Source organism: Oncorhynchus kisutch, linkage group LG12 (assembly GCF_002021735.2).
Source record: "Oncorhynchus kisutch isolate 150728-3 linkage group LG12, Okis_V2, whole genome shotgun sequence".
Classification (NCBI taxonomy): Eukaryota; Metazoa; Chordata; class Actinopteri; order Salmoniformes; family Salmonidae; genus Oncorhynchus; species Oncorhynchus kisutch.
In genome coordinates this window covers 44,095,530-44,120,933 of record NC_034185.2, presented here as the reverse complement: position 1 = coordinate 44,120,933, position 25,404 = coordinate 44,095,530, and the positions used below count along the sequence as shown (strand labels likewise).

At 40.9% G+C, this 25,404-nt stretch overlaps 1 protein-coding gene across 1 annotated transcript; it reads left to right on the top strand.

Annotated features, from left to right (window-relative positions):
- Positions 1-2,362: 2,362 nt before the first annotated feature.
- On the top strand, positions 2,363-24,963 carry map9 (microtubule-associated protein 9). The gene is made up of 14 exons (XM_031837608.1): positions 2,363-2,619; positions 2,919-2,995; positions 9,930-10,014; positions 10,201-10,713; positions 10,918-11,147; positions 12,519-12,630; positions 15,689-15,756; positions 18,051-18,121; positions 19,743-19,905; positions 21,591-21,680; positions 21,965-22,126; positions 22,901-23,046; positions 23,377-23,512; positions 24,713-24,963. Exons 2-14 carry the CDS (start codon positions 2,921-2,923, stop codon positions 24,830-24,832), a joined length of 1,971 nt encoding a protein of 656 aa, XP_031693468.1. The 5' UTR covers positions 2,363-2,619; positions 2,919-2,920; the 3' UTR covers positions 24,833-24,963.
- Positions 24,964-25,404: the final 441 nt, after the last annotated feature.

The following is a 25,404-nucleotide window of genomic DNA, read 5'->3' as shown; positions in this document are numbered from 1 at the left end:
GGCTTGGGCAAGTTGCTGCAGAGAGTGCAGAGCTGTTGCCCGGGGTAGGGGTAGCCAGGTGGAAAGCATGGCCAGCCGTAGAAAAATGCTTATTATCATAGATTTATCGGTGGTGACAGTGTTTCCTAGCCTAGCAAGTGGGCGGCTGGGGGAGGTGCTCTTATTCTCCACGGACTTTACAGTGTCCCGAAATATATATGATTTGTATGTCAATCTCTTATGGCTCAAAGTGGAAAGAGAACTTGACTTCATCACTACTTGTTTTTGTAAGAAGAGTTGACAGACTATTTGTATTGAGCTGTCTATTTAATCTGCTAGCACACAGCTTGTACACCCATGCATATCCCACAACACATGCCACCAGAGGTCTCTTCACAATCCCCATGTCCAGAACAGGCGAGGTGCACAGTCCTACATAGAGCCATAACTACATGGAACTCTATTCCACATCAGGTAATTGATGCAAGCGGGGGCTGTGAAAAGAAACACACAAAGGTGCAGACACACGTATACGCACATAGGCGCTAGCACACGAACTCTACACACACGCACATTGTAAAATTGTTGTGTACTGGTATTATGCATTTTGTATTGTGGATATGTAGTGGTGTGGTAATGTTTTATGATGTACTATTTTTAATTTTTATATGGTGTGTTTGTACCCCGGGAAGAGTGGCAACAGCTAATGGTGATCCTAATAAAAACAAATACAAATTCCCTGACTTGGAATAAGCAGTAAAGTTACATGATGAATGGTCAAGTCTTCAAATCAAGGCAGATACATGTAACAATGACAGTACGCTTGCAATATTCTAAGTATCCCAAATGGAATAATAATAACACTTTCCTGTTTATCCAAAATTATATTGATTGATTGGCAGAAAAGTGGCCACCACTTGACATGATGTAGTGTTTTGTATGGATCAGTGATGTCCCACACATTTTCCCTGAAAGTACTTTTTGAAAGTGATAAGAGACAATCACAAAAAGATCACAAAGTGTTAGAATTGCGTCAATTCGAATCTGGTATCAGTATAAATATGACAATGAGTCACCGATTGTATACTATGTATTTTTTATTAGCTAAGCAATAAGTGGTAAATGCAATTTTCGTATATACGGGCTCTCTGTCCCACCTCGCAGGGCAAAACAGAGAACTGACTTGTTCCTGACAAAGATATTATATTATACCCTGATGACAGTAGTAGTTCCGGCTTCCGAGCCGGCCTGTCAGAGTAGAGGCTGGGCGTGGTTTAAACTTGCTCAGCCTATTGCAGGCGCTCAGGCGGTTCCCCGCCTCTTGGCGCTTCTGTTGATAGATGTAACTGTTGCTGTGAAGAACATCCATGCTCCATACCGTTATCTCGCACCTGGCTCCTGTTATCTAACAAAAGACCGCTTGTTCTGCAACCCCACGCTCTGAATGTGCCCCCCCCCCAACTCATTGGACAGTTCCTGTGCTTCTGTATTTTTCCATCATGAGAAAGGCCCATGGCCCTGAAGCTTTTAAACAATGTTTCAAGTCAGCTATGTTGCATAACACATACATACATCCACACAAGCCAACAGCAGATAATATTCAATCATATATATGGTAATGGCTATAATGTAAAACACAGAAACCTCATAAAAGAGACTATCACAACGATAACAATCTACTATACATTAAACTTGCAATACTAGGTATAAGGGGACTTCGCTATTGTTGTCAATACTTCTAGAATTTGTATTTATTTATTCAATATCATGCATTTTATACTGATTTCTGATTCATCATATAGGGCTAGGATCCAATTTTCTATGTACAGTCCATGTATTGTGCTTAGGATACTTCGGGATTTTTTAAAATTAAACTTCCCCAGAGTTGGATGAACTCGTGCATACCATTTTTAGGAAGTTGCTAAGTAGCGTTAGAGCAATTGCTAACTAGCAATTAACTAACTAATGAATGAATGAATTTATGTATTTATTAAGTAACCAGCGCAATGATTGGAAGTCGATGGGAACCGATAGCATGCTAACTGTTCCTGTAGACTTCTAGTCATTGGACGAATGCCTGTTAGCGTTGGCTGACGAAACTACCTCTAACTTCCTTTATACTGGACGCAGAGACATGCAATGGCATCCACAAGTTTATCGGACTCTGGGGAAGTAAAATAGATCAAAGTACTTCATTAAGTGTACGTGTTTTCCTTTAAATTTCCTTTAAAAAAATGATTTTTTTATATAAAATATTGTTGCATGAATGTGTTTTACACTTATGTATAGGGAACCTTTATTATGAAATTCCAACCTTGAGGAAAAACGTGACACGGAAGTGATCCAGAAACAGTTCCTTAGTTACGGTGTATGACTTTGTGTTTATGGTAACTAGTGACGATCCAACAATTGCAGAGTTCTGTTAAATACCCTGGCCAGCGTTGAACCAGCCTATGGTTTGTCGCGTGACACGGGGGGTGGGGGCAGTCTGGTTCCAAAACGAATGCTATCGTTTTTTACCCGTTGCAAACTACGAAAACCCGGGCACCGAGGCCAGTTTAAGAGAATCCCCTCATTCAGTGAAACATGTTGTTTTAGCAACAAACTACCTTCTTGACAAACAAGATCAAATCAACTGAGGTATAAAGATTAAATAGCTAACGTTAGCATACAGCTAGCTAGTTGTTTTTCATGAGATAGCAGGATATTTCTTGCAGCTTTAGCTAAATCACGTTTTCCCTAGAAAGATAAAGTGGGCTGGGTGAGCTAGCTGACGTTAGCTTATTCAAAACCAGAGATAACCAAGGTCCCATTGATTTGTATGGCAATGCGTTTTGTCTAATACAAATAGCTACAGTAGCTTGCGAATTAAACTAGCTTGGCTAGCTAACTAAGCTATTCACATGGCTGGCATCTCAAAATAACTTTTTGATTTCCAGGAATGGCAGATAAAGACTTCAGCACAACACTGGCTTACACCAAGAGCCCGAAGGCGTCGAGGAGAACACATTTTCAGGTAGCTATAAACTGCTTATTCAACACCTGTTTTTTACTGTCTCTGCTCAGCACGCATTACTAACGTTCTCGTTGTATGCCTAACGGCCTATACCAACATTAAAAAATACTATATACCATGATATAAATACTATAGTATTCACTGTAGTATTTTTTGCTGTATTTACTGTATACTGTAGTATATACTGTAGTATTTACAGTTAACTATATTATAAATACTGTTGTAAAATAACTAGTATAGTAAATGTCATGTTTTTGCAGATTGTAGTATTTACTGGAGTGTTTTTGCTGATGTACTGTAGTGTTTTTGTTTTATTATCTTTGACATAGAAGTGATTCTCCTTGTGGAAACCTACTGGAGTTTTTAAATATGATCAACTTCATAGATAAGAACACTAACAATATGGCAGAAAATTAAACGTATTCTACCAGAATACCGTCTCCTGAGTGGTGCAGCAGTCTAAGGCACTGCATCTCAGTGCTAGATGCGTCACTACAGACCCTGGTTCGATTCCAGGCTGTATCAAAACCGGCCGTGATTGGGAGTCTTATAAGGCGGCACACAATTGGCCCAGCGTCATTAGGGTTTGGCCGGGGTAGGCCATCATTATAAAATCAAACAATATCAGTTCCTAAAAACACAACCTTAAGGAACAATCCTTGGATAGCTTTTTTTTTTTTAAACCTTTATTTAACTAGGCAAGTCAGTTAAGAACAAGTTCTTATTTTCAATGACGGCCTAGGAACAGTGGGTTAACTGCCTGTTTAGGGGCAGAACGACAGATTTGTACCTTGTCAGCTCGGGGATTTGAACTTGAAACCTTTCGGTTACTAGTCCAATGCTCTAACCACTAGGCTACCCTGCCGCCCCTAAATGATTTTTATATGATAGGGAAGATATACAACTGACAGTCTCCTTGAAAAAAATATCAACTATTGTAACCAAGAACTGATGTTGGAACATAACGAAATTACAGTTAACGAAAATGTACACTTAATAAGCAAATTTATTATACAAAAGAGACGGTGCTTGACTTGGGATGAAAGAAGTCTAGGAGCTGTCTTTTTCCATGTTGATCCATTAGAAAATGTTCACCAAAATTCACAAATGACATTATGCAATAGAGACTTCTGATTATTCACTGTTAAGGATTTATACCAATTTCCCATGACTTTTAACCAAATTTGAATGACTATTATATGTCATGTCTAATGTGCAAGTAAGCATTATTGACACTGGAAGGTTGTCGTGCCTGATCCCATCCGATGATAAGTATTTCTGTCTTAAATAAAGCCCTTTTGTGGGGAATAAGTCATTCTGATTGGCTGGTCTTGGCTCTCTAGTGGGTGGGCCCACACCCTCCCATGGCTGTGCCCCTGCCCAGTCATGTGAAATCCATAGATTAGGGCCTAATGAATCCATTTCAATTGACTGATATACTTACATGAACTATAACTCAGAAAAATAGTTGAAAATGTTGCGTTTATATTATTTAGGCTATCTACAGTGCTACAGTGCTGGTGGAAAGGCGACAATGACACCAATACTAATAATAATAGCTGTAGTTAACTAGCAAGAAATTGCTACAAGTTATGTTTTGAATTGGCTATCTAGTTCGACTGTTGTCTGTCATTATTTCATACCTAACTGCTGAAATGTCACGCTCTCTCTCCTCTGGCAATGGCCCACTCACATTAGTGAACCTGTGTTATTTTGTTTGTTTTTTCGCATATACATAATGTTGCTGCTACCGTCTCTTATGACGAAAAGAGCTTCTGGACATCAGAACAACGATTACTCACCTTGAACTGGACAAATAATTTTTCTTTCATGGGTTGGATGAGATGGATTTACTCGAGACACCCGACAAGGCCCTCATCCCCGTCATTCGCAGGAGGAAAAGAAGGAGATATCGTGGACGACGGTCCGGGTGCTTCGTAAAGATCTGTCGCCAAGAGGGTAATCTACCTTTACCATCGGTCCTATTAACCAACGTACAATTAATCGATAATAAAATAGACGAACTACGAGCATGTATATCCTAACAACGGGACATTAATAACTGTAATATCTTATGTTTCACCGAGTCGTGGCTGAATGACAACATGATTAACATACAGCTGGTGGGTTTTAAGCTTTTTCGGCAGTATAGAACAGCGGCCTCTGATAAGACAATGGGCAGCCTATGCATATTTGTCAACAACAGCTGGTGCACAAACTCTAAGGAAGTCTCAAGGTTTTGCTCACCTGAGGTAGAGTATCTCATGATAAGCTGTAGACCACACTATCTAACTAGAATTTTCATCTGTATTTTTTGTATCTGTCTACATACCACCATAGACCGATGCTGGTACTAAGACCGCACTCAATGAGCTGCACAGACTGGAATATGTTCCAGGATTCTTCCGATGGCATTGAGGAGTACACCATATCAATCACTTGCTTTATCAATAAGTGCATCAGTGACGTAGTCCCCACAGTGACTATGTGGATACCCCAACCAGAAGCCATGGATTACAGGCAACATCCGCACTAAGCTAAAGGGTAGAGCTGCCGCTTTCAAGGAGTGGGACTCCAACCTGGAAGCTGATAAGAAATCCCGCTATGCCTTCCGACAAACCATCAAACAGGCAAAGCGTCAATACAGGACTAAGATTGAACCATACTACACCGGCTCCGTCGCTTGTTGGATGTGGCAGGGCTTGCAAACTATTACAGACTACAAAGGGAAGCACAGCCACGAGCTGCCCAGTAACACAAACCTACCAGACGAGCTAAATTGCTTCTATGCTCGCTTTGAGGCAAGTAACACTGAAACATGCATGAGAGCACCAGCTGTTCTGGATGACTGTGTGATCACGCTCTCTGTAGCCGATGTGAGTAAGATCTTAAAACAGGTCAACAGACCGATTACCAAGATATGTACTCCGAGCATGCACTGACCAACTGACAAGTTTCTTCACTGATATTTTCAACCTGTCCCTGATTAACATTGTAATACCAACCTGTTTCAACAGAGTAGCATAGTCCCTGTGCTCAAGAATACTAAGGTAACCTGCCTAAATCACTACCGACCCATAGCACTCACGTCTGTAGCCATGAAGTGCTTAGAAAGGCTGGTCATGGCTCACGTCAACACTATTATCCCAGAAACCCCAGACCCACCCCAATTTGCATACCACCCCAACAGATCCACAGATGCAATCTCTATTGCACTCAACACTGCCCTTTCCCACCTGGACAAAAGGAACACCTATGTGAGAATGCTATTCATTGACTTACAGTTCAGCGTTCAACACCATAGTGCCCTCAAAGCTCATCACTAAGCTAAGGACCCTGGGACTGTACACCTCCCTCTGCCACTGGATCCTGGACCTCCTGTCAGGTCACCCCCAGGTGGCAAGGGTAGGTAACGACACATCCGCCACACTGATCCTCAACATGGGGGCCCCTCAGGGGTGCGTGCTCAGTCCCCTCCTGTACTCCCTGTTCACTCATGACTGCACAGTCAGGCACGACTCCAACACCATCAATAAGTTTGTTGATGACACAATAGTCGTAGGCCTGATCACCGACAATGACGAGACAACCTATAGGGAGGTCAGAGACCTGGCCGTGTGGTGCCTGCACATCAACCTCTCCCTCAAGACAAAGGAGAATGTTGTGGACTACAGGAAAAGGAGGACCGAGCACGCACACATTCTCTTCGATGGGCTGTAGTGGAGCAGGTTGAGAGCTTCAAGTTCCTTGGTGTCCACATCACTGACAAACTAACATGGTCCAAGCACACCAAGACAGTTGTGAAGACGGCACAACAAAACCTATTCCCCCTCAGGAGACTGAAAAGAATCTACAGCAGCACCATTAAGAGCATTCTGATGGGTTGCATCACTGCCTGGTATGGCAACTGCTCGGCCCTCGACCGCAAGGCACTACAGAGGGTAGTGCGTACAGCCCAGTACATCACAAGCTTCTTGCCATGCAGGACCTCTATACCAGGCATTGTCAGAGGAAGGCCCTAAAAATGGTCAGACTCCAGCCACCCTAGTCATAGACTGTTTTCTCTGCTACCGCACGGCAATCGGTACCGGAGCTTCTACCCCCAAGCCTTAAGACTCCTGAACAGCTAATCAAATGGCTACCCAGACTATTTGCATTGCACCTCCGCCCCTCTTTTTTTACAATGCTGCTATTCTCTGTTATTATCTATGCATAGGTCACTAACATGTACATATACCCCAATTACCTCGACTAACCGATGCCCCTGTATATTGACTTTGTATCTATACCCCCTGTATATAGCCTCGCTATTGTTATTTTACTGCTGCTCTTTAATTATTTTGTACTTTTTTTTGTGTACTTTTTTGTATTTTTCTTAACTGCATTGTCGGTTAAGAGCTTGTTAGTAAGCATTTCACTGTAAGGTCTGCAACTGTTTTATTCGGCGCATATGACAAATAAAATTGAATTTGAAATTCATAAATTCTACAGCACAATGGCAGTCACGTCTTAAGTGTAATAATCCATGGTTTCTGGGAATGGTAGTTTTGTGGGCGGAGCTAGAAAGTTGGCTGTCAGAAATATCACTATGTAAATGTACTTTTCATCCGTTTGTCTGCATATTTCAAGACATGCCATATGGGGGTGTAGTGAGATACCCGATGGGTTGGACGATTCTCTTCTCATAACTCATCTTGAAAAAAAACGTATACTCAAAACATGGAAATCAATCTGCCATCATTAACACAATGGAAAAATCAAATGAATTATTATTTAAATATTGAAAGTACTTGGGCTATGGAGAGAAACAAAATGGTGCAGTTTCAGGCCATGTGGCGGAAAGTAATGCGCACTCTGGAGATGGGGAGTGTGTGCTCGTGGGTCTGGGCAGGGGTGATGTATGATGCTGTTTGTTTGTGTATTGTTTATTGTTTAAAAAAAAAATAAGAACCTACTGGAGAAATACTAAAAGAGCAAATTTTCCGTAACCTGTAGGTAGGTAGGACTGGGATCTAAACAGATAGTTAAGAGCTTCTGCTCTTTTATAACCTGTAGGGAACACTATATGGTCTACACTTGGCATGTATGTAGGTTTCTCACTTATGGGTGGCACAAATTGGGATATGCGGGAGGGGAATGGGCAGGGTAGGCCTTTATACAAATTGTATACCATAGTATTTATAATACAAGTGTAGTGTTTTTGCGGACATTACTGTAGTTTAACTACAGTGATTTTTGAGTCGATAATACTGTAGTATTTACTTTAGTATTCTACAGTATACTACACTTTACTACAGAATTCTGTAGTACTATAGTATTCTATGGTAAACTGTAGTATTTTTTTCAAGAGGTTAAGTCATAGGCTAGAACAAAGAGAACCTTTCATCTGTGGCTTGAAGGTATAGGTATAGGCCTAGCTTAGTAAACACAACTCTATTATAGGCCCAAATCTCAATGGAGTTGCAATGAGTGTCTGCGGAGTGTACCGCTATCAGTCGATACTTATAAAAATGTCCATTATTTAATGCTTACCTTGTACCTATGTTTGTCCTGTGTAACTTTAAGCTTTTCTTTGGGTGCTGAAATAAAAGTTGCATTTTACACAAAAGAAAGCTAATTAGCACTAGTGGTCCCTCTGTCTTTCGGCTGTCTTCCGTAAACAGGCTGTAACATGGAGATATGGCCATGAGGGAACACTAACCACAACCCTATAAAGGTGTGAAGTAGTTTAAAATATATATCATTTATCGCTGATTTGAAAGTTAAGTTCCATATGTTTCCAAAACTGTATCAAACGCAAGGAGTATTTGGGTTTAGAAAGAGCTTTGGTTAATCAAACTGAACATGAAATGACTCAAAGAGTCATGACAAAGGCAAAATGATCTGTAATCTGTCAGAATGTTTGCATTAACGTGATACTGTTATGTGCACCAGGTGTTTGATGTGTACCTTGGAGACAGCAAACTTACTGGTTAGGTTTCGCCCCACTGAGACACATTAACATGGATAAAATTGTATGACGTACATCGTTGTCTGGTTTTGTCCATCAAAAGTACAACACAAATCGGACGAGTTGAAAGAGGGACCGTTTTTTTGGGTCGGTCAGTCATGATCCGTCATGATCCGTTGTCAATCATATGGCAACACATATGACTCCTATTTAAAAAGCTTTGTCTCCCATCCAAAATTCTCTGAATCAAAATCAGTGTCTTGGCACACTTTAAGGGCCAGCTCAGTCTCGACTCTAGTTGGCCAGCCCAAAAAGGTTAGAGTTCAAATGGTTGGTGACGAAATCATATATATAAAAAAGAGGTAGTGTGCTGTATATCTAAGCCTCAATTTTCAGCTGGCGCTAAGTAGACGCAAGTGTCAAATGCACGTTGGTTTTATAATTTCGTAATTTTCCAGCCCCAACGCCAAGTATGGTAATTTACCTGTCTAACATCAGCACGCTTGCGCTGAGGTAGCAGGGGTGGTAATATTTGAGGTGTCCTTACAAAGAAGCGCAAAAGGGACAATTTCAAGCAGCGCTAATGAGAAGTTAAGACCCACAAAAAGCAGGTCTTAACATAGTAACACAGTTGATAATGTCATGGATTTTGAGAGCAGAAGCGCAGCCTATCCATCCATGGCGCGCAGTGTCCATGGAAGGAGAGATGTGCCGGTGAATCTCGTATTTAGAAACATAACAAAACAATTGGTCCCCCCCCCCCCCCATTTGGTTTCTCCCCAAACCAAGCATAGCCTACCCTCCTCTTAATCAAGGCTGATTTAGCAGTATCGCATAGATGCGTCTTTTTTATCCTGGCCATTAGACAGAAGTAGCCTATGAACAAAAGGGTTTTTAAATGGTCTACTAGGAGTGCTTTGAAATAAACTGAGTGTACAAAACATTAAGGACACCTTCCTAATATTGAGTTGCACCCCCCCTTAGGATGAGCTGGAGGCAGCTGTTTCTGCTAGAGCAAGTAAAAAAAAGACTGACCAATACTCCTATTCGGATGACTTTGATGAAGATGGTAAGACATTAGTCATACTAATGAGTGGCACATACATCGATCACTTGAAATCTGAACTTCAGTGATCTTAAATCTCCCCTATTACACAATATCAGTTCATATTGGCAAGCTACATTTTACATTAGGCAACACTGTTATAAGTTGACCACCAAATTACTGACAGATGTGTTTGTATTATTTTCCTAGATGTGTTGAAAGAACTTCTCAATTCAAGAAAAAAGAGAATCGATACCTTCAAGGCTGGAAAGAACAAAGCCAAGATCAACGACTTTAACCTGTCGGACGATGAGGAGGAAAGCAAAAGGCCGACGAGAGTGTCGTTCATGAAGACGCGAAAGGCCACTTCCCCCTTACAAGATTTGGCGACACCTGACCCACATAAAAATGAACAAACAGACGGCTTTATTGGAGGTAGCAGCGACCAGAAGGATTCGGACTCCTCACTGCACTTTAAAAACCCTCATCAAGCTCCTCTTTCCCTATCCTCGCAACCAAGTCAAACAGAATCCCCATTACAATCAACTTCAGAGAACAACAGCCATTGGGATTCTCCCTTGCCCCTGCCATCTAATGGTGGTCTGTTGGAAACCCCATTGCCCTTGCCGTCTGAAAATAGTGTGGAGAGAAAAGAATCGGGGACTGGAGGAAAAGGAAAGCTAGCTACTCCACTGCCACTCATCAGATGTGCATCCTTGACAGGTTTCTTCAAATCTCCTTCAATTCCTAGCTTGTTCCTGTCATCAATATGCACAATGTTATGTATGATGTATTTGATATGGTCATGACACAATTTGTGGGCGACATTGGTTCATTGTTATCTTATTTGTGTCAGCTATCATATCTGTTTGTAGCTATAGTCTTAGGAATTATTAGGTATTATTGTCTAATCCCTTCCCCATTCAGACAGCGTTGTCGAGAATGAGCCACCCAGACCCAAACCCAGGCAGAGGACCCTGAGGGTGAGCAGTCAAACCGAGGCGGAGCCTGTCGCCGTGGACAAGGAAACTCCTCCTAGCAGACCCTCCACCTCCTCTGTGTCCATTTCTCTTTCCTCTATTGACCAGGGTGAAATGGCCAGCACCCCCACTACTTCATCTTCTAGCAAAACATCCGCCAGGAGTCATAGTCGACAAGTGAGTAACGTGATGTTGTCTTATTGATACTTTGACCTGGACCAGAAACGGGTAACTTGGTTCCAGGTTTGTTTGTGCCAGTTTGTGCCTGTTTGTGCATGTTGAAAGACCCAGCCATGTTTCATCTTCAATACCCTTGCTGATGGAAGGAGGTTTTCACTGAAAATCTCACGATACATGGCCCCATTCATTCTTTCCTTTACACGGATCAGTCGTCCTGGTCCCTTTGCAGAAAAACAGCCCCAAAGCATGATGTTTCCACCCACATGCTTCACAGTAGGTATGGTGTTCTTTGGATGCAACTCAGCATTCTTTGTCCTCCAAACACGACGAGTTGAGTTTTTACCAAAAAGTTATATTTTGGTTTCATCTGACCATATGACATTCTCCCAATCTTCTGGATCATCAAAATGCTCTCTAGCAAACTTCAGACTGGCCTGGACATGTACTGGCTTAAGCAGGGGGACACATCTGGCACTGCAGGATTTGAGTCCCTGGCGGCGTAGTGTGTTACTGATGGTAGGCTTTGTTACTTTGGTCCCAGCTCTCTGCAGGTCATTCACTAGGTCCCCCCGTGTGGTTCTGCGATTTTTGCTCACCGTTCTTGTGATCATTTTGACCCCACGGGGTGAGAACTTGCGTGGAGCCCCAGATCGAGGGAGATTATTAGTGGTCTTGTATGTTTTCCATTTCCTAATAATTGCTCCCAAAGTTGATTTCTTCAAACCAAGCTGATTACCTATTGCAGATTCAGTCTTCCCAGCCTGGTGCAGGTCTACAATTTTGTTTCTGGTCTCCTTTGACAGCTCTTTGGTCTTGGCCATAGTGGAGTTTGGAGTGCGACTGTTTGAGGTTGTGGACAGGTGTCTTTTATACTGACTTGCCTATTTAAATAAAGGTCAAATAAATCAAATGAATGTATAAAAATGCTGGGCAGGCCCAGTTGTCCATTATTTTTGCTACCATGGTGGGAAGGAGAGATCTCAGTGACTTTGAAAGAGGGGTGATTGTTTGGGCACGTTTGGCAGGAGCTACAGTGACAACGACTGTTTCACGATATGCCATGGCCGTCTCAGTCACCAGAGATCAACCCAATCGAACACTTATGCACCACCATCAACAAAACACAAAGTGATGGAATTTCTCGTGGAAGAATAGTTCCAGACACTATGCCAAGGTGCATTGAAGCTGTTCTGGTGGCTTATGGTGGTCCAACGACCTAATTAAGACACTGTTTGTTTCCTTTATTTTGGCATTTACCTATAGCTGGCCCTTATCACAACCTTTGGGTGATGACCATATGACAAAAATGCACATTTCGGACTCACATTGGACAATAAAGTCATATTGTATTTTTGTATTTCACCACAGGGCCCCGTAGGAGACCACTCCATCTCATCTAAACTCCGCAAATCGTCCTCTTCAACCGTAGGTCGGCAGTCAAACTCGCTGTACAAATCTACTGATGGCACCTGGAGTAGAGGTAAGAAGCATGGGTGACATTTTCTGCTCGCTAAACAGCACTTGTGTGCAAAGTAAAACAACTGATATGCCTACATCCAGCTGCAAGTATTGTTTAGCTATCTGTAATTTAAGCAGAAATAAACATTTGGAGCGGTTTCCTAGACACAGATTAAACCTAGTCCTAGACCGAAAAGCAAGTTTAGGTTGGTTTCCCAGGCCCAAACCTAGTCTATTGTACTAAAAAGCACGCTCAAGGGAGATTCTTTCATAAGCATGCTTTTTAGTCCAGGCATAGATTTATTCTGGGTCTGGTTGGAAACATCCCCTTAGTGTTTACCTCAGAGCCATATAGAGAGAGAGTTAGGCCAGGTTTTAGAATGGCCACCATGCTAGTGCCCATATAACCTTGAGAACTTTATTCTTGTAATGTTGATGATGCAATACAAGAGCGCCTCTGACAGTTCTCTTATGAAATGACCCGCTGTAAACAAGAAAAACAGAGCAGCGAATTTAAGACTTAAAAAATATATATATTATTGATTAGCATTCATGTGTTGTAGTGTCAACAGTGAAAGCATATCTGCTTTTACTGGACATCTTCATAGGTTTTGAAAACTATTAGAAATGAACAGCACAACGCAGAAGCGTTGAATATCACTTAGCAAGGGCTATGGAGGAAAAAGTGGCACTCGACACGTTCAGCCACATTGGCCTAACTCTATTTACAATGAGTGTACAAAACATTAGAAACACTTTCCTAATATTGAATGGCAACCCATTTTGGCCTCAGAACAGCCTACATTTGTCAGGGCATGGACACTACAAGGTGTTGAAAGCTTTCCACAGGGATGCTGGCCCATGTTGACTCCCAATATTTCCCACAGTTGTGTCAAGTTGGCTGGATGTCCTTTGGGTGGTGGACCATTCTTGATACACACATGATAGTTGAGTGTTAAATACCCAGCAACATTGCAGTTCATGACACACTCTAACCGGTGCGCATGGCACCTAGTACCATACCCCGTTCAAAGGCACTTTTTTTTTCTTGCCCATTCACCCTCTGAATGGCACACATACAGTGGGGCAAAAAAGTATTTAGTCAGCCACCAATTGTTCAAGTTCTCCCACTTAAAAAGATGAGAGGCCTGTAATTTTCATCATAGGTACACTTCAACTATGACAGACAAAATGAGAAGAAATAAAATTCAGAAAATCACATTGTAGGATTTTAATGAATTTATTTGCAAATTATGGTGGAAAATAAGTATTTGGTCAATAACAAAAGTTTATCTCAATACTTTGTTATATACCCTTTGTTGGCAATGACAGAGGTCAAACGTTTTCTGTAAGTCTTCACAAGGTTTTTTCACATACTGTTGCTGGTATTTTGGCCCATTCCTCCATGCAGATCTCCTCTAGAGCAGTGATGTTTTGGGGCTGTTGCTGGGCAACACGGACTTTCAACTCCCTCCAAAGATTTTCTATGGGGTTGAGATCTGGAGACTGGCTAGGCCACTCCAGGACCTTGAAATTCTTCTTACGAAGCCACTCCTTCGTTGCCCGGGCGGTGTGTTTGGGATCATTGTCATGCTGAAAGACCCGGCCACGTTTCATCTTCAATGCCCTTGCTGATGGAAGGAGGTTTTCACTGAAAATCTCACGATGCATGGCCCCATTCATTCTTTCCTTTACACGGATCAGTCGTCCTGGTCCCTTTGCAGAAAAACAGCCCCAAATCATGATGTTTCCACCCCCATGCTTCACAGTAGGTATGGTGTTCTTTGGATGCAACTCAGCATTCTTTGTCCTCCAAACACGACGAGTTGAGTTTTTACCAAAAAGTTATTTTTTGGTTTTATCTGACCATATGACATTCTCCCAATCTTCTTCTGGATCATCCAAATGCTCTCTAGCAAACTTCAGACGGGCCTGGACATGTACTGGCTTAAGCAGGGGGACACGTCTGGCACTGCAGGATTTGAGTCCCTGGCAGCGTAGTGTGTCACTGATGGTAGGCTTTGTTACTTTGGTCCCAGCTCTCTGCAGGTCATTCACTAGGTCCCCCTGTGTGGTTCTGGGATTGTGATAATTTTGACCCCACGGGGTGAGATCTTGCGTGGAGCCCCAGATGGGAGATGGAGGGAGATTATCAATGGTCTTGTATGTCTTCCATTTCCTAATAATTGCTCCCACAGTGGATTTCTTCAAACCAAGCTGCTTACCTATTGCAGATTCAGTCTTCCCAGCCTGGTGCAGGTCTACAATTTTGTTTCTGGTGTCCTTTGACAGCTCTTTGGTCTTGGCCATAGTGGAGTTTGGAGTGTGACTGTTTGAGGTTGTGGACAGGTGTCTTTTATACTGATAACAAATTCAAACAGGTGCCATTAATACAGGTAACGAGTGGAGGACAGAGGAGCCTCTTAAAGAAGAAGTTACAGATCTGTGAGAGACAGAAATCTTGCTTGTTTGTAGGTGACAAAATACTTATTTTCCACCATATTTGCAAATAAATTCATTAAAAATCCTACAATGTGATTTGCTGGTTTTATTTTTCTCATTTTGTCTGTCATAGTTGAAGTGTACCTATGATGAAAATTGCAGGCCTCTCTCATCTTTTGAAGTGGGAGAACTTGCACAATTGGTGGCTGACTAAATACTTTTTTGCCCCACTGTACACAATCCATGTCTCAATTGTCTCATGGCTTAAAAATCCTTCTTTAACCTGCCTCCTCCCCTTCATCTACAATGATTTGAAGTGGATTTAACAAGTGATATCAATAAGGGATCATAGCTTTGACCTGGATTCACCTGATCAATCTGTCAGGTTTTCTACTGTATATGACTCGTGTTAACCTGTGTTTACAAATGCACGCTATGCATTTGTGAGCTGCAGTATTCAAAAATGGTTTGAAAATATGAATTTGGACTTGATAGGTAATGTGTGTGCCCAGGCAGAAGGTTATAAGCAAAGACACTGCATAAACATTGCTATAGTGGGTTTAATTGTCTAAGTTGTTTCAAGAAGGACAACATGGACAACATCCAACACATTCTAAAAACTCAATTTCTTTTTAAAGATGGACATACTTCAGAAGACAGCAAGGCAAAGGATGGAAAATACTCCACATCATTTGAAGAATATCAAGTAAGTAATCTACTAGAGGTCGACCGATTTATGATTTTTCAACGCCGATACCGATTGTTGGTTGACCAAAAAAAGCAGATACCAATTAATCAATTAATTTTTTAAAAAGTATTTATTTATTTGTAATCATGACAATTACAACAATACTGAATGACCTCTTTTATTTTAACTTAATACATCAATCAAATCATTTTAGCCTCAAATAAATAATGAAACATGTTCAATTTGGTTTAAATAATGCAAAAACAAAGTGTTGGAGAAGAAAGTAAAAGTGCAATATGTGCCATATAAAAAAGCTAACGTTTAAGTTCCTTGGTCAGAACATGAGAACATATGTTAAAAGGAACCACCAGCTTTCATGTGTCTTCAATATTCCCAGGTAAGAAGTTTTAGGTTGAGGTTATTATAGGAATTATAGGACTATTTCTCTATACCATTTGTATTTCATATACTTTTGACTATTGGATGTTCTTATAGGCACTTTAGTATTGCCAGTGTAACTGTATAGCTTCCGTCCCTTTCCTCGCCCCTACCTGGGCTCGAACCAGGAACACATCGACAACAGCCACCCTTGAAGCATCGTTACCCATCGCTCCACAAAAGCTGCGGCCCTCCGCAAGGGGAACAACTACTCCAAGTCTGAGCGAGTGACGTTTGAAATGCTATTAGCGCGCACCCCGCTAACTAGCTAGCCATTTCACATCGGTTACACCAGCCTAATCTCGGGAGTTGATAGGCTTGAAGTCATAAACAGCGCAATGCTTGAAGCATTGCGAAGAGGTGCTGGCAAACGCACAAGTGCTGTTTGAATGAATGCTTACGAGCCTGCTGCTGCTCAGTCAGACTGCTCTATGAAATATAATTATAACATAATAACACACATACGAGCCTTAGGTCATTAATTAATATGGTCAAATCCGGAAACTAACATTTCAAAAATAAAACGTTTATTCTTTCAGTGAAATACCGAACCGTTCCGTATTTTATCTAACGGATGGCATCCCTAAGTCTAAATATTGCTGTTACATTGTACAACCTTCAATGTTATGTCATAATTATATACAATTCTGGCAAATTAGTTACGGCCTTTGTTAGGAATAAATGGACTTCACACAGTTCGCAATGAACCTGGCAGCCCAAACTGCTGCATATACCCTGACTGCTTGCACGGAACGCAAGAGAAGTGACAATTCCCCTAGTTATAAGAAATTCATGTTAGCAGGCAATAGTAACTAAATATGCAGGTTTAAAAATATATACTTGTGTATTGATTTTAAATGAAGGCTTTGATGTTCATGGTTAGGTACATTGGTGCAACGACAGTGCTTTTTTCGCAAATGCGCTTGTTAAATCATCACCCGTTTGTCGAATTTGGCTGTGATTCAATGAGAAATTAACAGGCACCGCATCGATTATATGCAACGCAGGACATGCTAGATATACTAGTAATATCATCAACCATGTGTAGTTAACTAGTGATTATGTTAAGATTGATTGTTTTTTATAAGATAAGTTTAATGCTAGCTAGCAACTTACCTTGGCTTCTTGCTGCCCTCGCGTAACAGGTAGTCAGCCTGCCACACAGGCTCCTCGTGGAGTGCAATGTAAGGCAGGTGGTTAGAGCGTTGGACTAGTAACCAGAAGGTTGCAAAAACGAATATCCGAGCTGACAAGGTAAAAATCTGTCGTTCTGCCCCTGAACAAGGAAGTTAACTCACCGTTCCTAGGCCGTCATTGAAAATAAGAATGTGTTCTTAACTGACTAGCCTAGTTAAATAAAGTTTTATTTTATTTTTATAATCGGCAAATCAGGTGTCCAAAAATACAGATTACCGATTGTTATGAAAACTTGAAATCGGCCCAAATTAATCGGCCATTCCGATTAATCGGTCGACCTCTATAATCTACTACTGTTTTAATTTGCTTTGTTATTGATGATGCCATCTGTTTGACTTAATCTGATATTTTTGTATTGCCTATCATATACCTGAAGTATTAGCTTCACCCCACTTTGTAATAATTTTGGAAAATTAACAATACTCACCAGTATAAAATTACATCCAACCACAGTTGCAGGTTTCGTTAAGGCTCCATCCAGTAAAAATCATAGACTGCATTGAGGGACATTTTAACCTAAAACTAAACTGAGCTATAACTTTCTCTTTCCTAAAACTCCTCACCACACTGTTTTAGCGAGTGGGATTTACAGAAAATTGAGTGATTAGAAAACTTATTGAGAGTGATTGTGATAAGGTCCAGGAGTTTTCATGTAGGTGATTCATGCTTCTTCTCAGGACGATTCAGAGGATCACCCAGATCATATAAGCAGACTCAGCCATGTGACTGAGAACTCTATCGACACCAGGTAAACACCATATTTCTCTCTACATTTATCTAAATCTTGCAGGGAAATCCTTCCTTTTCTATTTACCCGTGGCCTCAAACTATATTATACTTCGCAAACTATAGGATAGTAGTATGCTTAATGCAAAAAAATCTTCCATTATTGGTAGGTTAATAACTACTACACAGTACTGCAACATGATATTCCATTCTATTTTCAAATACTATGACATTGTTTGTAACTACTGCTTTTAATCAGGGCAAGGCGACCGGAAACATGACCGAATGAATACAAACAGTGTAGCTATTCCCTCCGCAAGGCAATCAAACAAGCTAAGCGTCAGTATAGAGACAAAGTAGAGTCTCAATTCAACGGTTCAGATACGAGAGGTATGTGGCAGGGTCACCTCCACCCTACCTGACACCCTAGACCCACTCCAATTTGCTTACCGCCCCAATAGGTCCACAGACGACGCAATCACACTGCACACTGCCCTAACCCATTTCGACAAGAGGAATACCTATGTAAGAATGCTGTTCATCGACTACAGCTCAGCATTTAACACCATAATACCCTCCAAACTCGTCATTAAGCTCGAGACCCTGGGTCTCGACCCCGCCCTGTGCAACTGGGTCCTGGACATTCTGACAGGCCGCCCCCAGGTGGTGAGGGTAGGAAACAACATCTCCACCCCGCTGATCCTCAACAGTGGGGCCCCACAAATGTGCATTCTCCGCCCTCTCCTGTACTCCCTGTTCACCCATGACTGCGTGGCCATGCACGCCTCCAACTCAATCATCAAGTTTGCAGATGGCACTACAATGGTAGGCTTGATTATCAACAACGACGAGACAGCCTACAGGGAGAAGGTGAGGGCCCTCGGAGTGTGGTGTCAGGAAAATAACCTCACACGCAACGTCAACAAAACAAAGGAGATGATCCTGGACTTCAGGAAACAGCAGAGGGAGCACCCCCCTATCCACATCGACGGGACAGTAGTGGAGAAGGTGGAACGTTTTTTTAAAGTTCCTCAGCGTACACATCACGGACAAACTGAAATGGTCCAACCACACAGACAGCTAGGTGAAGAAGGCGCAACAGTGCCTCTTCAACCTCAAGAGGCTGAATAAATTTAGCATGTCACCAAAACACTCACAAACTTTTACAGATGCACAATTGAGAGCATCCTGTCAGGCTGTATCACCGCCTGGTAGGGCAACTGCTCCGCCCACAACCGCAAGGCTCTCCAGATGGTAGTGAGGTCTGCACAACGCATCACCGGGGGCAAACTACCTGCCCTCCAGGACGACCTACACCACCCGATGTCACAGGAAGGCCAAAAAGATCATCAAGGACAACAACCACCCGAGCCACTGCCTGTTCACCTCGCTATCATCCAGAAGGCGAGGTCAGTACAGGTGCATGAAAGCTGGGACCGAGAGACTGAAAAACAGCTTCTATCTCAAGGCCATCAGACTGTTAAACAGCCATCACTAACATTTTGTGGCTGCTGTCAACATACTGACTCAAATCTCTAGCCACTTTAATAATTCAAAATTGGATGTAATAACAATAAATGCATGGGGATCATTTTCATTTCTGGTAAACCTTGGTCATTCCTATTTTGTTTTTATTTCCTTAGGCCCTCAAGTTCTCTGACAAAAAGCTCCCGAAAGTCGCAGAGTGTGTGTTCGTACACAGCAGAGTCCAAATACTTGGGGTCACTGAAAGTTCTGGATCGTAAAGTGCAGCTGAAGGAAGCAGAGCCCGGATCTGCAGATTCTCTCAGGGCGGCCATATACCAGGTATGGGCAGGATTTGATTGGATGACTTTGTATATATGCATGATTGTGATAAGGGGCAGGAGTTTTCCCTGACCGTGTGACCTGAGCAGAAAACCTTTGGGCCCTATGCAGAATATATGAGAAAGATGAAATGGTATCTTTTGTGTCTCCGTTATGATTATTAATTTACGATACAGTGCATTTGGAAAGTATTCAGACCCCTTGACTTTTTCCACATTTTGTTACGTTACAACTTTATTCTAAAATTGATTAAATCGTTTTTCCCCCTCATCATTCTACACACAATACCCCATAATAATAAAGCATAAAAAATGCTTTAATACATTTTTGCAAATGTATTAAAAAAAATTATAACGGATATATCACATTTATATAAGTATTCAGACCTTTTACACCTTTGGCAGTGATTACAGCCTGGAGTCTTATTGGGTGTGACGCTACAAGCTTGGCACACCTGTATTTGGGGAGTTTCTCCCATTCTTCTCTGCAGATCCTCTCAAGCTCTGTCAGGTTGCACAGCTATTGTCACGTCTGTCCAGAGAGGTCCTTGGGAGACTTGTCCTGAAGCCACTCCTGTGTTTTCCTGTTGGAAGGTAAACCTTTGCCCCAGTCTGAGGTCCTGAGCGCTTTGGAGCAGGTTTTCATCAAGTACCTCTCAGTACTTTGCTCTGTTCGTCTTTCCCTTCACCCTGACTAGTCTCTCAGTCCCTGCTGCTGAAAAACATCCCCACAGCGTGATGCTGCCACCACCATGCTTCACCGTAGGGATGGTGCCAGGTTTCTTCCAGACGTGGCGCTTGGCATTCAGGCCAAATTGTTCAATCTAGGTTTCATCAGACCAGAGAATCTTGTTTCTCATGGTCTGAGAGTTCCTTTATGTGCCTTTTGGAAAACTCCAAGCAAAGTGGCTTCTGTCTGGCAACTCTCTGCAGAGATGGTTGTCCTCCTGGAAGGTTCTCCCATCTTCACAGAGGAACTCTGAAGCTCTGTCAGTGACCATCGGGTTCTTGGTCACCTCCCTGACAAAGGCCTTCTCCTGTGATTGCTCAGTTTGGCCAGGTAGCCAGCTCTAGGAATTGTCTTGGTGGTTCCAAACTTCTTCCATTTAAGAATGATGGAGGCCACTGTGTTTTTGGGGACCTTCAATGCTGCAGACATTTTTTGGTACCCTTCCCCAGATCTGTGCCTTGACACAATCCTGTCTCGGAGCTCTACAGACAATTCCTTCGACCTCATGGCTTGGTTTTTGCTCTGACTTGCATTGTCAACTGTGGTATCTTCTATAGACAGGTGTGTGCCTTTCCAAATCATGTTCAATCAATTAAATTTACCACCGGTGACTCCAAGTTGTAAAAACATCCAACTCAAGAATGATCAATGGAAACTAGATGCACCTGAGTTCAATTTTGAGTCTCATAGCAAAGGATCTGAATACTTATGTAAATAAGGTATGTGTTTTATTTTCAATACATTTGGAAAAAAATAAAACAGTTCGCTTAGTCTTTATGGGATAATTGTCTATAGATTGATGAGGAACATTCTTTATTAAATCCATGTTAGAAGAAGGCTGTAACATTACAACATTTTGAAAAAGTAAAGGTGTTTGAATACTTTCCGAATGCACTGTATCTACCCTATATATATATATATACACACACACCATAACCATTTTCTGAAAATAACAGGAATGGCTGAAAAAAAAAAGGGAGAAGTTGCAAGAGACAATGCAAACAAGGAAAGAGGAACAAACATTAAAGGAAGAGAAGAGGAGAAAGGTAAAGATGAAAATGTTGGCACTGCATCTTAAAAGTTGTATTTATTTGCAGAATAATATTTCTATAATCAATTTATAGATTTTTTCAGTTGAATGGACACTATTAAGATAATTCATTTTAAGAATGACCTTTCCGCCCAAGGTATGCATTATACATCATTTAAACTACAAATGCAGCCGTTTTAGGTCCTGTAGGTCTTAAGAGCAAACTCATGTATTAATAGTAAATGATACAAGAAGAAAACAGCTAATCATCAAATAACACATTATTACCTCTGTCCACAGGATGAGCAAGCTAAAATGGACGATGCCAAGGCCTCTTATGAGGCTTGGAAAGAAAAGAAAACCGAAGTCATCAAAGCAAAAGTCAAAGAAAAGCAAGATGTGATCAAAAAGAAGCAAAGAGAAATTTATGAACAAGAAGAGAAAAAGGAATCTGCTAAAAAGGTATATACTGTGTGTACAAAACATTAAGAACACCTGCTCTTTCCATAACATAGACTGACCAGATAAATCCCTGTGAAAGCTATGATCCCTTCTTTTATGTCAATTGTTAAATCCACTTCAATCCGTGTAGATGAAGGGGAGGAGACGGGTTAAAGAAGGATTTTTAAGCCATGAGATATTTGAGACATGGATTGTGTATGTGTCCCATGGGCAATACAAAATATGGAAGTGTGTTTTGAACGGGGTATGCTAGTAGGTGGCTAACGCACCAGTTTGTGGTCCAAGGTCCAATGCAGCCATTTTTTTATCTCAATATAGAATCATTTCTGAGTGACAATTTAGTATCCAGGTCAAAAAGCTTCTTAGCAAAGAGCAACATTCTGGGAGGGGTCTGAGTGGGGAGGGGAAAGCTGAAAACTAGGGGTTATTGGCATAGAGGTTTGGAACTCTTTCTTATTGGTCTAATAACTAATTTACTGACTGGTGATGTCAGGCCAAAACTCCATCCCACCAAAACAGGCTGACATTTCAGGCATTCTTTTCAAACCGCTCTTACACTAAAAGGGCATTATCATAATTTTCTCAATTCCACAGTATTATTCCAACCTGGTAGTGTGGAAATATGTATATATAAAACAGTCAAAACTCATTTTTGATTGCGTTGGGCCTTTAAGTAGTTATTAAGCGTCACAGAATATATCTCAATGCATTATCTGCATTTATGCAAACATTATCTGCATTTATTCCTATCTTTCTGAATGTATGTCCCTGCAGGTTTTTGAAAAGTGGAAGCAGGGACATGATGAACTTCTCAAAGAGAAATACACGAAACAGAAGGCGGTTGAAAATAAACTAAAACAGAAGAAAGAAGAGAAGGAAGAGGAGAGAAAGAGAGATTCCATATCTGCCATTTCTAATTGGTGAGAGCATCAAATGGTGGTCCTTGGTGGCCCAATTTGGTTAAGGTGTGGCACTAGCAATGTCAAGGTCGTGGGTTCAATTCCTGCAGGGATCACAAACATATTAAAATGTATGCTGACTACTGTAGACTAAGTCACCTTGGGTAAATTTGCCTGCTAAGTGGCATATTATTTTCTAAAGTAACAAGCTTGGATGAAAGCTCTTTAAAATCACAGATAGAAATGTATTGGTCAGTTACACTAGAGGGTGTTACAGTATTGGCATAGATACAGGATATGAATGAATCAAACTATACAATTGCCTTTTTTCTTCCCCTGGAAATTACATAGGAATGAAAGGAAGAAGGATGTTGTCCATGAAAAAGTGAAAACGGAGCGTCGGAAAGAGAAGATCAAAGAGGAAGAGGAGAGATACGAAAAAGAAGAGAAGGATAGGATGGCCTTGGAGATGTATGAAAAATGGCTGGTATGTACACTACCATTTTCTTGTCCATTAAAATAACATCAAATTGATCAGAAATACAGTGTAGACATTGTTAATGTTGTAAATGACTATTGTAGCAGAAAACGGCAGATAAAAATAATAATAATAATAAAAAATTATGGAATATCTACATAGGCCCATTATCAGCAACCATCACTCCTGTGTTCCAATGGCACGTTGTGTTAGCTAATCCAAGTTTATAATTTTAAAAGGCTAATTGATCATTAGAAAACCCTTTTGCAATTATGTTAGCACAGCTGAAATGGTTGTCCTGATTAAAGAAGCAATAAAACTGGCCTTTAGACTGGTTGAGTATCTGGAGCATCAGCATTTGGGTTCGATTACATGCTCAAAATGGCCAGAAACAAAGACCTTTCTTCTGAAACTCGTCAGTCTATTCTTGTTCTGAGAAATTGAGGCTATTCCATGCGCAAAATTGCCAATAAACTGAAGATGTTGTACAACACTGTGTACTACTCCCTTCACAGAACAGAGCAAACTGGCCCTAACCAGAATAGAAAGAGGAGTGGGAGGCCCCGGTGCACAACTGAGCAAAAAAACAAGGACATTTCTAAGTGACCCCAAACTTTTGAATGGTAGTGTATGCACACAGACCACATTTAAGCGGCTTTATAGTCCCCGTCGGTATTCACATAATAATAAGGAATTCCCCTCGGCCACGCCCACAAATTGGGGAAAACCAACATCCTATTGGATCCCCTTGTAAAAGAGGCAACTTTGTCGTCAACTTTTTTGTTATACAGAAATAACAAATCAGATCAAATTTTATTGGTCACATTCACATATTTAGCAGATGTTTTAGCTGGTGTTCCACATTTTGTTACGTTACAGCCTTTTTTCTGAAATTTATGTTTTTTTTTTAGATATGTTAGTTTTTTTTATCAATAGTGAAGACATCAAAACTATGAAATAACACATGGAATCATGTAGTAACAAAAAAGTGTTAAAAAACTCAAAATATATTGTATATCTTCAAAGTAGCCACCCTTTGCCTTGATGACAGTTTGAAGTAGCAGTTTTTATTTTTTTACACTTTACATTGACAAATTCAAGGCACTTTCTGAATTTACTGACTTCAATTCGAATTGAACCCAACCCGCCATGTTGACAATTAAATGTTCTGCCAATTGAGCTACTATGTTGTCTGCAATTCTCCTACAGAGAAGGAAAGAACGCCAACAGACAAGACAGAGGAAGGAGAGACAGATACAAGCTATTCTACAAGACGATCCACCGCCCCCTTGGAGTCCACCTAGTAAAACTGTGCCCTTTGGAAAATAATCCCTGCACAGCCTATGGATTTATGTCACTAAATATGGAGTTTGCCTATTTAGATTGTTGTATGTTTTTATCATGACTGAAATTGTGTAATTTATGAAATTGTACAAAATTCAATTGAATGATTTTTGGAATTCTGTGTACTTTTTGCAAAATTTAATTTTGCATGACACATTTCTTCATGACTTCATACATGGAGAAACTCAACACAACAGAGCCATACATACTATGTATATATATGTATATATGTGTATGTATGTATGTATGTATGTATGTATGTATGTATGTATGTATGTATGTATGTATGTATGTATGTATGTATGTATGTATGTATGTATGTATGTATGTATGTATGTATGTATGTATGTATGTATGTATGTATATATATAATATATATATTACAGTTGAAGTCTTAAGTTTACATACACTTAGGTAATTTAAAACTCGTTTTTCAACCACTCCACAAATTTCTTGTTAACAAACTTTAACTATTTATTTCACTTATAATTCACTATCACAATTCCAGTGAGTCAGAATTTTACATACACTTAGTTGACTGTGCCTTTAAACAGTTT